A 14,076-nucleotide genomic window follows, 5' to 3' on the forward strand; every position below is an offset into this window, starting at 1 on the left:
CCATAATAGATGTTTATTTTTCTTTTTGCCGATGAATATCAAAAACAGTTTTTTAAAGTGCATAAAAATAGGAAAAGAGAGTTTCAGTAGCTGAATTACACTGCAAATAATCACGAATAATGGCTAAACCTTCAAACGCTTTTGTATGATTTGGTGGAACTTTTTCATTAACTTCTTTATCGTTAAAACTGAATAATAGCTATCGCTATAAGTTCGCTATAACTTAACAGTCTGACTTAACAGTAAACTTAACAGTCTATCTGACAGAAAACAAGTGACGGTCACTTTCATCTTTCGTATTCCAGCTGTCCTTTTCCCAGGAAACAGCATGGGAGTAAAGTTAACAGCTGGGCTTGAGCAAAGATTCTTTCCTTAAAAAAATGTGGGTTTTCAATGTGAGAGGTGTAACAGATGAGACACCCTATTCAAAATAGCAAAAAATTTCACGAAACTAAAATAGTTAGAAAGTCGAGAAAAAGAAATTGTGTGTTTTTCTATTTAAAGAAAAAAATTACAACTTTTGTCCATTCTAAGAAAAATTTTGGCGCATAATTGAAAAATTTATTTTCAGAGCGACGCATAAACGAAAGATAATTATCCTATTGAATGATCAGAAAAAACCATCGTATAAGAAAAAGGCGCATAAAAGAGGTGGTGCATAAGCAAGAGGTATTTTTTTATGTTTTTTTTTTCAATATTTCTGAAAAATTTTATTTACTTACACGTAAATATAGAATTATCCAAAAGATCAACGCTGATAATTTTTTTTCCACAAATTTATTGTTTAAGTTAAGTCTAAAAATTTAATGAAAAAAGTTATTATAGTATTAATTTTATTTAAATCGATAAGTATATTGCATATTTAGGGCACATAACATAAACAACGACAGAAATCTGCTGCTGTTAACGTTCCCAGTGCCCGATATCTAAATAGTATTAATCTAAATATATATATTAAGTAGACCGGAAAGTAATGTCGTTACGGTGCATTTGATATTTGTCATCAAGATTTTACTTTTAATCAATAATGTATTCACCCTCGTTAGCAACAACCTTTCAATGCCGAATCTAAAATGAATCGAAATGGATCGAAAAAATGAATTGATTTTTAAGACTAACGAATATTTAATGCGCCCTTAAGGATTCATATATATATATATATATATATATATATATTAAAGCATAAATAATGTATATTGGGTAAATTTTGTAGACTCGCGCATTTAAATGAAGAAAGTGCAAAATAAAATAAAGCGGAATAGCGGAATGATTGAATTTTCATATAACAACATACGATCTTTTGAAAGATAATGTTGAATAATTAAAGTAGGCGATGTTTAAAGTGACACGTATATTAAATAAATGACTTCTTTTCGAAGAACTAATAGGATGTCTTTAAAATGCTGTCACATTAGTTTAGTCTGAAGAACGTTTAATCTCCTTAATGCTAATATTTCTTTTTACGTAAGTCACCATATTCATGGAACTATTTAAACAAATATTCGCTCACAATTATAAAACTCTTTTATTTATCGACAATTTCGTGCAAATTATGACGCACTTTTAATTTTATTTAAGAATATTTATAAATCCAAACGTTTGAACTAATTATTTAGCATGTGACTCTTCAAATCATGAGTATGTGATAATAGGATCTATTAGGTAATTATGTCAAATGCACATTGAAATATCTCTGAAAGTCTGGATACCGCTAGAGTTTTGTTAGATCAGATTAAATTAATTTGATAAGTGTTACTTAGTTTGCTTCGTAAATTATTTAAGTGAAAAAGTCGACACGTTTCGAGTGTCCGAAAACAGACACCCATTCTCAAGACTCACCAGACGTGTATGAAGAAAACAGATTTTAAAAAGAAGTGCACGAAGTTCCGACAGTAAGAATGGAAAATAAAACTAAAATTAAAATTTGTTGTTGTTGTTAATTTACGTCGCACTAGAGCTGCACAATGGGCTGTTGGCGACGGTCTGGGAAACATCCCGGAGGATGATCCGAAGACATGTCATCACAATTTTGATCCTCTGCGGAGGGGATGGCACCCCCGCTTCGGTAGCCCGACGACCTGCGCGCGAAGTCGAGCACTTTACGGTAGCACAGTTTAACGAGGACCAATAATTTCAGAAACATGGTTGTTTAGGAACTCGCGTCGTTAAAAGAACGCTATACAACGTTTCATGGCAAATTCTGTTTCATCTCATTTTAAAAGGATGAACCTAGAGATGCAGCCAACAAACTTCTCCCCACTATTTTGGATCATTTCATAGTTTTTATATGCATGCTTAAAATTGTTGAAATGTACATGAAGAGTATCAAGATAGAATTATGATAATACCCAACAATGATATTTTCTTTAACTGTATAAATATTTTTGTTTATATTAATCGTGCTTGATTTAATTTCCAGAATGAAAGATGGCATCTGAGTTAGAAGCTGCTTTGCCACCAATTACAACTGTTGGCCGTCAGCCGGTTAATTATGGTCATCCACCTTCTGCGAGGTATGATACCAAATATTTCTAGACTACCAAAAATTCTTTTGATTGTTATGCTCATTTAAAAAAAAATACAAAAGAAAAAATCTTTTTCGAATTTCTGATATAACAAGAAAATAAATTTTAGAGCTTTTTTTTAAAATTTATTTATAAAAAAAGTAATTTTTTCATATAATTCATGTGCAGTATTTTTTGCTATTTGAAGTATCAAAAATAATAAAGTGTGTAACAAATTGTAAAAGATAGAAGCAAAATTTATTACTAGGATAATCCCTTTGAATGGTCCCCTCAATTCTTATACTAAGTAATTTGTGGTTACTCATTATCTGTACTTTTAATCATGCTTTTTTTGTTTGCGAAATCTTTATTTTCAAACACCCTGATGTATGTTCAGAAATTACACCATCAAATTAATGCACGCCTATCTAGTGTATTTTAAAAACGTATGTTAATATAGATTGCCAAATATTTTGTTAGTTGATGAATTGCATTATTTTTTTTAAATTTGTCGACTAATTTCTTAGTTAATATTTATGGGGCACTCGAGATATAACGTCCGTTTTCGAATCGTTAATCGAATGTTGATAAATGTGATGATAAAAGTGACATATTGATCGAAAAACATGCTTGTTCTTCGTAGACTAACATGCCAATAATATGCTAATCGAATGTTAATAATTGTAATGATAAAAGTGACATATTGATCGAAAAAGATGTATGTACATCATAGACTAACAAAAAGATTTTATTATGATGATTATTTACTAACATTAAACAGAATTAAGTATGTAAGTAAAATTATATGTTTTGTGAAGAGGTTCATTAACCCCTTGGGGACGGGTGATTCATAAAAGCATTTGTACAAAATCAGAATCAGGATGTAAATAAATAAAAAACGGTAACTTAAATGTAGGCTTTGCTAATTTGACAAACTTACTTTGCCTTTACTTTAATTACTGGTAGTTTAAGCATAGATATATTTTTATATCTTATATCCGTCGTTGAACAGCCGACTCAATTTTTTGGGTTTATGACTACTGATGTTCAACTCCGTGGCCTTGTAATTTTGAACCAATCCAGAAGACAAGGAAACTCCTGGATCAATATCCCCAAAGGTATTGATTTGTTATGGGAACATAGAGGACTTTGCGACTCGACAGATTTAACGTGCATCAGTCACCATTTACTGCACGGGGAGTCTTTGGCCAACGGGGATCGAACCCACGACATCTTGGACATGGGTCCAGTGCCCTACCAACCAGGCTATCCCGGCCCCTTATCATAGATATAATCAATGTTAGTTCAAAGTATAACTAAATAATTTTATTTTGAACTAGGTAATGGTGAATTAAATAAATCAAGCAATTATAACCCCTCCCACAAATAAACTGCTAGAGAACTACTTTAGCTACCAGTTTTATCTTTTTACCCTGATTGATACGGTTTTATGATGGCTCGTATTTGTGATAGTCGGCGCGAAAGGGTTAATAGTCTTTTATTACCATTTGATTGAGCATTTTTGCAAATACTATTGAAGGATTTGGGAGCTAAATAACTTCAGTAATACATTTATCAGTATTTGATATATTTCGTTAAGTTTATGTTTCGCGTTTTCACACTCGTTTGGGATCATATTTTATACAAAGACGGAAGTAGATTTGAATTCATATTTAGTGTATCTAATAAAATTTTCAGAAATTTTTTTAAAGTCATCTATTCATTTCAGATGGTCGTTATGTAATAGTCACATTCCCAAATCATTAGACTATAATGTATTTGCAAATGAACCCATGAGTCATAAAGAACTGTTAAAAAAAATGTAACTTTATATTTTAAATGATAAAAAAAAATATTCAAAATTTCATGCAGAAATGATCTTAGCACGTTCCTTTGACCTTAAAAATCAACTCGTGGAAACAGTGAGTCACAAGTGAATACATACTGTGTATGTACGTTAAATAATTATTTATACTGCAAAAATTTATTCTTTTTGTTCAGTGTAACATCACCAGCCAAGTTTAAATCAAATTTTAACAATAAATAATGAATTTTGGCCTAATAATAATCGTGTGGAAGTACATTATTAAGAACGTTGTGCCGAGAAGACAACATGACCTATATTACTCCTATGCAAAATTGGGGCTAAGATTTGCTCACTTCCTTTATTTTATAAAAAAAAAAAAACAAAAGCAAAAAAAAAAAAAAATATGCGAAGTGCTTTCAATACAAGGAAAAAAAACATACGGACAAATAAATTCCTTTATACATCTGTTAAATAACAATTCCGAGTGAATTAAGCAAATTAAACAAAACAAGGACAGGTATAGTTTGTCTTAAAAAGGAATTCCCCCAACCATTCGTCTGGACCCGTGGCGGTGACTGTGGAAACGAGGTATAACTATTTCAATTAAGGGTGTGGGGGTTATTGTTTGGGACAGGTTTTGGCTTGGATTTGCGAGAGAAAGGGAATCTTTTTTTTGCAAGGGAATAGAGTGAAGAAAAGCTACCCTCCCTAAAATGAGCTATTCTTGTTCCTACAGCAACTGACGGTCTCAGACTTTGGGGCGGGGGGAGTTCTTACCGTAGACAAATTATAACCCCCTAACTGGCACGGAATCCCTTCTCTGTATCCCACCTAACTAGGTCCTGGTAGTGCTGACAGTCTAATGGAGAAAACAGAAAAACAAAAAAGTGTATGTAATAGTCTTGTCAAAAAAAAAAAAATAAATAAAATAACGACCACTGTTTGTTGCATCATATTTCCCCTGAATCCGCCTTTACTAATATCATCTATCATTACTTTGAGACAAGAAAGTGGACTCTTCTTGATGAACTCACAATGAAAACTAGAGCTGTCGTCAGCTTTGACTTAAGACTATCAAAGTATATTCAAACTATTATCTCAGCAGATTTTGACAAATTTCTGAATCGAAAGAAAACTTCTGAATCGAAAGAAGTCCAAGTCGAAGAAAATGATAAGAAACTACTTAATATAATGCCCCATCAGTTTTCGTTGATTTTTATATTGAATATCAAGTGAAACATAGGATATTAAACTAAATTGAAAAGTTTAGTACATTCCCTGAGTTTCAATTTATATTTTTACTTAACTTAACCCTATTCGAGATTTTTTCCAAGAATATAGATTTGTCATCTCTCATTAAGTCTTCATATTTATCTCATTTGTATTTAAAATACTCCCTTAAAATAAGCTGTTGAAACACTCAATTTGAATTGAATAAACGACATTTCTTGATATTATAGAACGCGGAATAAAAACAAAATTTCTTACAAGTAGTGTTACAACATAATATATTGATGTCATTTTATTCTTTTTTTGTATTATTTATGTCACGGATTGTCAACTACTGCTATAATGTAGCAAAATTTAATGGTAATTTTAGCTTGCTTCTGTGTGAAGAACAAAGGAGAGTACATAAACTAAGTTTAAAAAATTTTATTAATTCCTTCTTAATATTGAGAGTAGACACTATAGACATGAACATTAAAAATACAAATATTTATATGAAATTTGTAAACATTTCATTTTTACTTTTAAAATTGGTTGTTTTCAATGTTAAAATTTTAAGTTAGCTATTAATTATTTTTTTTTAAATTTTTAAGAACTGAAGCTAATATCAGTTAATAAGTTTTCTTTTTTTCATGAAATTGAATTAAACATCAGAAGTTGTATGAGAAAGAGTCTAAGCATGGAACTCATATATTTTTTAAAGTCCAAATAATAATAATAATCCAAATAACACGATTTGAATCGGTTGATTCGAATATTGATAGGAATCCCATGATTTGAATCAGTTATTTGAACAATTTGATTCGAATATTAATCCAAATCACATGATTCGACTCACTGATCTGAATCACTTGATTCGAATAGCGATCCAAATCAATGAACCGAATTGCTTGATTCAAATAGCGATCCGAATCGCCTGATTTGAATTAGTGATTGAAATCACTTCATTTGAAGCACATTTTTTGAATCAGTGATATAAATAACTTCGTTCTAACACTGATCTAAATCACGTGATTCGAATCACCTGATCCAAGCAGCATGATTCGAATCAGTGATCTGAATTACTTCATAAGAATAAGTAATCCGAATTACATAATTTGAATCAGGGATCTCAATCAATTGATTTGAATCAGTGATCTCAATTAATTTATTCGAATCAGTGCTCTGAATCACTTGAATCGAATATTGATCCAAATCACGTAATTCGAATCAAGGAATTCAATCACTTTATTCGATTTGTGATCCAAATTACATGATACATGATTCGAATCAGTGATTTGAATCACAGGATTTAAATCAGAGATTTAATTCACTTGCTTCAAACTATTGATCAGAATCGTACGAGTTGAATCTGTGATTTGAATCACTTGATTCGAATCACTGACCTGATTTACTTGATTTGAATAGTGATCTGAATCGCATGATTCGAATCAGTGATCTAAATAACTCCATAGGAATCAATGATTCAAATCACATGATTCGAATCAGTGATACGAATCACGTGATTCAAGAGGGTAATCTGAATCACGATTTGAATATTGATCCAAATCGCACGATTCTAATAACTGAATTGAATCACTTGATTCGAATAGTGATCCAAATCACATGGTTCGAATGAGTGATCGGAATCGCTTGATTTGAATCAATTTATTCTAATCATTAATCCGAATAGCATGATTCGAATCACTGATCTGAAATCATTTCATTCAAATAGTGATCATCTTTATACTTAACAATGATCCGAATCACATGATTTAAATCAGTGATTTGAATCACTTGATTCGAATAATTGCTCCAAATCATTTGTTTTGAATTATTGTTACAAATTATTTGATTCGCTTCATTGATCTGAATTGTTTGATGCGAATGACTGCTTTGAATTCCTTAACTTGAATCAATAATCAAAATCACATGAATCCAATCAGTGATCTGAGTCACTTGATTCGATTTCGGCACTTTCACAGCGTTATTTTAGCGCTAACCGAGTATTTCACTGTAATTTGTGTCATGTCCCATATTTGATTTTTAAAGAAAAATTATCAATTTCATAGTCACAAAACTAATAGAAACATGCTAAGAGTAGCGACGTAAATAGTTTTAAATATGAAATGTGACGTCAGAACAATAAAAGGCAAAAAAAAAAAAAGACAAAAAGCGCAAAAACCAAAAAAGTTGAGTATATGAAGTAAGAATCACCTTTTTTTTTTTTTTTTTTTTTTTTTTTTTTTTTTTTTGTAAATAGCATTTTTGAGAAAAAAAGAAAAGCAAATCAATTGAAACAGGAAACAACAATAAAAACTCTACTGTCATCTAAATTAATGCTGAACCTACAATCTGCCTATCCTTCCTGGAAATTAATATTCTTAGAATTTCGGAGGCTGAAAAAAAAACAACATCGGTTGTTTACGATAAGAAGTGTGATTAATAATTTAATAGGTCAGAAAATCAAACCTTATGAGAAGAAAAAAGATTCTCCTTATTTTTCTAAATGATTTGTGGCTCTCTCTCTCTCTTTAGCAATACCCATGTATTCTAGGGTTCATTTTATTTTTTAATACTACTAATTTTTACAAAATAGGTTAGTGTTTTTTTACTACTATTAAAGTGCAACTCCATAGCCCAGAAATTTTACGCCCATTGCAAAACAAGAAAGCTTCTGGATCGAGCTAGTTTCGAGGAGCTCTTTTTGATGAAACTAACCAGCACATGTGGAATAAAATTACAAAAACCTCCCGTGGTTAGCCCGACCACAAGAGCAACACCTTTTTTTTCGGCCCACTAAAAAGTATAAGAATCAAAGGTTTCAGAGGATGCGTATAAGAAAATGTATCACTGTTCATAAAAAGTTGAACTAGAACTGTTAGTATTAAAAAAGCTATTCCGAAGGAAATACAAAAGCAATTCTGGGGATTAGTGAACGCAACGAGCAAGGTCTATTTTTTTTTTTTGCATTGTATTCGTATCAAAATTAAAAAGATATTTTTGAATCATCTCTTCAAGAGAAAGGCAAATACGAGGAATAATTACAATAGTTAAGCTTTTTTAGAATATAATGAGCCGGGATAGCCTGGTCGGTAGGGCTCTGGGCCCATGCCCGAGAGTTCGTGCGTTCAAACCCCGTCGGCTGAAGACTCCCCGTGTAGTTGGTGACTGATGCAGGTTAAAATTCTGTCGAGTCGCAAAATCCTTCATGTTCCCATAACAAATCAACACCTCTGTGGGTACTGGATTGGAGAACGATCGTTCTCTGATTCAGGTCAAAATTAAGATCTGTGAATGAATGAATGGATGTATGAATGGGTCCGCCTTATAAATAGGTGTGACGTATGGTGTGGCGAAGTCGAATTCTTGGCCATAGATGACGCCACTGAAAATCAAGAATCGCACACTCTGCCTTAAATTTGCTCGGTTTCACCAAGCAGGCTTCACCGTGTGGCAAGTGGCATTAAAACCAACCAACCAGAATATAATAAAATTATATTGAGGCATATAAATACTGCTGTAAAAATGTTTTAAAAAATGTCTATTTTATAATCGATAAATCATTTTATCAAACTACTCACTGATTCGAATCGGTAACTGATTTGTGTCATGAATTGAATCAACAAGTGAATCAGTGATTTGAATCAATGATTCGAATCATCAAAGTGAGTCGATTCTATTAGTCACCAAAATAAAGCTGGCTAATATTTTCTGCAACAGGTAACTTCTGTAATGCTTTTTGTAAAGCCGTGTTTCTCCCTCTTCCAAAAAAAAAGTCTGGTTCAAAGAGAAGAGGGAATTCGTACATTTGTTCCGCATTTCCTAGGCAGTTTTTGTTATAATTATAGTAGAATTTTTTTAAAAAATGTACATGATTGTCTAGGCATGGTTTTTGAAGGCATTTTCAGAGGCATCATGCGAAATAACTAAGCATAGAAATACAAACCATTGAACCTGAGAAAATACGCTGTGTAAAACCATTTTAAGATTAATTCATTTGATTTTATTGGGTGTAGAAATAAATTCCCGCCACTCGTCACACGATGGCATTACCAGAAGGTAATGGTGTAAAACGTCTTATTGTATGTTTGTTCATCTGGTAACAACGTAACCTTAAAGCTTTGGTGATTCCGTATTTGCATTACGCAATTGATTTCGTGCAAAAGTGTCGAGTTTTATGCCAAATAGGCATCCTTTGCGGGAACCTTTGATTTTCCTCGTTAATTTGAAGAAATCTGAAGCTGAGGCACTTCGATTTCTTGGAGAAGGACATGGTGCTTTAAGTGAGAGAAGTTGTCGTGAGTGGTTTCATAAGTTTAGAAACGGTGAGTTTGACGTGGAAGACAAAGAACACCATGGAAAGTCGAAATTGTACGAAGACATGGACATGGAAGAATTATTGGAAGAATATTCGTCCCAAACAGAAAAAGATCTAGCTCTTACAATACAAGTGACTCATCAAGCAATTTCACATCGTTTGAAATCGTTGGAAATGATCCAAAAGCAAGGAAGTTGGGTTCCGTACGAACTGAAGCCAAGAGAGATTGAACATCTATTTTTCATGAAAAATGATTTTTCTATTTGGAAATACTTCAATAGGAAGTTCTACCCCACCCACCGTATTCGCAAGATCTTGCCCCTTTGGATTATCACCTATTCCGGTCACTTGCGCATGATCTGTCTGAGCAGAAATTTACATCATTTGGAGAAACTAAGGTATTCAAAATTGTGTCGACCATTATTAAACAAATTAATATAAATTAATAAACAAATTATGAAAAAAAATTAAATTAGATTTCTTTTAGCTAAACAAATTTTATAGTTTTAAATGAAAAAATTATTTTATTCGCTTAAAAATTTCGAACGATTATGTGAAAGTAAAATTAACGAGCCTAAGTAAAATTAAAAGGCATAAAAACATTAAATTAACAGGCCTAAACTTTCGAACTTTCTTCTGTTTCAACTTTTGAAACCACTCTTTTAATAACAAAAAAACCAAATTCGTAGATCAAAAGATCGGTTTAGTCAAAGAATTCGAAAGTTCCTGCTATTTTGTCACAGGCTGGTATTTTGGAACAGATGGTATTTTGTCTCAGATTAGTATTTTGGAACAGATGGTATTTTGTCTCAGATTAGTATTTTGGAACAGATGGTATTTTGTCTCAGATTAGTATTTTGGAACAGGTTGAACAGACTAGGATTTTGTCACAATCTTGCTTAATATTTTTTAGCAAGTTAAGATACCAGGAATACCAGGCATGGTGACCTGGTAGGTGAAATGCCCTTTTGATGTTCAGTCATCTGGGGTCATGTTGCTTATAATTGCATTTTCCTTATTTTCATTCTCTTCTGTGTTGCAAAAAGTAGATAAGCATTTAAATATTTTCCTAATTTTGATATTGATACATATTTTCTTTTGGAAAATAGAAAAAAAATTCTTACAAAAATTCCTTACAAACTATGGATCTTATTGTCCCCTTTCTTCTCTCCTCAGCCTTGCATTATACTCTCTCTTCACACAAGGCAATAAATATTTTAACTTTTAAAAAAGAGGTGTTAAAATTGTTAAAACTATATTCAGTATGTGAATTCAAGGACCGCTTACTTTTTCTCCCCAACTATATCTTTTTGCACTCCGAGTACTTTAATATGCTGAACTCATGTAAACACCGAATCATTTAAACAACATAGTACAATATTTTTATATAATTTTTGAAATTCATAAAAACATCTGGTTATTAATTATTAGGATATAAAAATTCGATGTGACTTTCGATGTCTACCCAGATGACGAAAAATGAAAGGTAGTATAATAGATAGTACAGAGAGGATGAATGGTAGTATAATAGATAGTACAGAGAGGATGAATGGTAGTATAATAGATAGTACAGAGAGGATGAATGGTAGTATAATAGATAGTACAGAGAGGATGAATGGTAGTATAATAGATAGTACAGAGAGGATGAATGGTAGTATAATAGATAGTACAGAGAGGATGAATGGTAGTACAATAGTATGTAAAAAAAATACATATTTATCTATGAAATGATATTTTGTGAACGATAAAATTACTGCTGTATATTTTATCTATCGAATTAGGAACGTAAATGAAAGTAATGAGAGGAAAATTGTGTTATTTTAAACGAAGTTTAGAGTTTTCCCTTCCCTAAAGCATTTTGCCCTTAACATCTATTATCGTTCCCCTCAATAATAGTATGCAAAAAGAGGGAGAAACAATCCAGCCAAAGGAACCATACAGTTGGAGATTAAGGACACTAAAATTAATTACATTGCTTATTTTTATTACGAAATTATTTAGCGGGAGATGTTTGGCTCAAACAAAATATTTTATGAAGAATAAAATGTGATTTAGTAATGAAGCAGCAAGTTTAATAATAAAGTTTTAGGTCATTAACACTAGAAAGACAAAAACTTAGTTTAAACCTATATTGTCCAAAAGCAGTCAAAATGACTGGATTGTGAAAGAATTACTAATGCGTAAAGAAATTTGCTTAAAATTAATTTTTAAGGTTTTTTTTATATCATTTACAGTTATATAACAAGTTATTAGTAAATATTAACAATAAAACAAAATTATATGTTGTACAAAAAGTCACAAAATTCTCAGAAATTGTGTCATTATATACATTATTGTTTTTCTAATTAAAAAAGCAGTCAAAATGACTTCCTTGGGCACTCTAGTGTTAAATTTATATATTTTTTTACATCAATGAAAAATTCGGAATATTTTTTTGTAAATAGTAAATTGTATACAATAGAATAACTTCAACCCACATTTAGTTAAAAATGAATCAAAAGTATAGCACTACAGTTATTTAAATGCTTTAAATTTTTCTAACTGGTTTTTTTGCCCCCTACAGTGTTTACTGCATTAATTACAATCGTTTTTTGGGGGACATTTAACCAAGGAGTTTACTTCGAGAATCCATGCACCACTTTACGCCACTTACTCTTTTGGGGTCATCTTCTCAGCTTCCCTTTTAAGCCTCTGAAGATCCAAATCTCTTTACCCGAAAGCGAGTCCTTTATTTCACTGGTCTTGCAATTCAATCAATGTTACATATGAAAAATGATTCTTTATTTCTTTGAATTTCGTCTAATCGCATGTCTCTCTGGCATTGCCTATTATTTTGCTATTTAAAAGATTTATTTATTTTCAATTTTTGAAGAAAATGAATCATATATCCTCAAATGATAATATCTGCAGGAAAGACAAAATCAATTATAGTTAATTATGCTATTTTTTTTTCCTTATTATTTTGAATTTTCCTTTCACATTAAAATTGCCATTAAAGGCTACATAGTACATGACATTGGGAAATTAGTGTGCTAATTCTTTTGAAAGAAAAATAATATTTAAAAAATCCATGAAAAGTTTATAATTGTTACAAAAAGGTTTGTTTCTTTAAAAAATTATTCTAAATTCGTATACTGATGTTTATTTTGATAATTTACTTTCTTCTTTAAATGTCAAAATCTGAGATCATGCTCTATTTATATTTAATCTGTTAAAGGTTTTAGCTCGATGCAAATTCGTAAAGCTTAATCAATTACATTTTAGTAAATAATCATTTTTTGCTTAAACTGTAAAATGATGTTATTCAAACTATATAATAAGTTGAAAATGAATGAGACGGCAATGCATGCAGTAAGACTATTTTTAGGTATTTAATTAACAAAACTATCAATCAATATCAGCAAAATTCACGAAATTTGTTATGTTAGAAAATGTAAATAATTTTACGAAAGTCGCGTCAGAAAGCACTGATAAGTTAACAAAGGGATCGCAACAATAATCCCAAAAATTTTTGGGGAAGGAAAGTTAGGGGGTTAAATGAATAAACGAAGAATATATATATATATATATATATATATATATATATATATATATATATATATATATATATATATATATATATATATATATATATATATATATATATATATATATATATATATATATATATATATATATATATATATATATATATATATATATATATATATATATATATATATATAAAATGTGTGGGATGCAGGAGTGGTCAGGCGTCTTTGAATATGAAAATAAGGAATTCTTCTAGTAAGCAAAATTATATGTTGACAAATAACTTTACGCGAATGTGGACGATTCATATAACAAACAAGTAATACAAATAATAAATTCGAAAGAGTTCATCTTAGTATTGGAACTGTACTTCTCTTTAAAGTACATACGTCTTTCTATCTCCGTTCCAAACCGCCTTATTACTGATTTTTTGTCATGTGCGCAGAAGGTGTGTCTAAAAGATTAGTCTTGCTTCTCACAACAAGGATTAGCTCTTAGCTTTCAGGGACTGGCACCACAGATTCAGTCATCCTGGATTTCGTCTAGTCCTAGAGCGACTCTAAAAATAGAAAAAAAAGAAAAAGCAGAACAAACTGAAAAATATAATTGATTTCTGAAAAACAAATGTTTCGAGTTAATATCGTCTTTTACATTTATCAAAAAGTCTCTCAGGTCAAAAGTCAATCTGTTCATGCACATTCATTCTT

General features: G+C 31.0%; 1 protein-coding gene across 4 annotated transcripts in view; it reads left to right on the top strand.

Annotated features, from left to right (window-relative positions):
- Positions 1–14,076, top strand: part of LOC107455726 (protein tyrosine phosphatase domain-containing protein 1) — a 113,305-nt gene that overhangs the window by 40,523 nt on the left and 58,706 nt on the right. For 2 of the 4 annotated variants that reach the window (XM_043048992.3, XM_016073395.4), the window contains exons 2-3: positions 572–669; positions 2,420–2,513. In XM_043048992.3, the coding sequence (XP_042904926.1) occupies positions 2,428–2,513 (86 nt within the window). In that variant the 5' untranslated portion in view covers positions 572–669; positions 2,420–2,427. The remainder of the gene's footprint in view (positions 1–571; positions 670–2,419; positions 2,514–14,076) is intronic. The other 2 variants (XM_016073396.4, XM_087155485.1) reach the window with 1 other exon arrangement.

Source organism: Parasteatoda tepidariorum, chromosome 11 (assembly GCF_982258835.1).
Source record: "Parasteatoda tepidariorum strain Cologne lab strain chromosome 11, Ptep-v5.0, whole genome shotgun sequence".
In the NCBI taxonomy this organism is placed as follows: domain Eukaryota; kingdom Metazoa; phylum Arthropoda; class Arachnida; order Araneae; family Theridiidae; genus Parasteatoda; species Parasteatoda tepidariorum.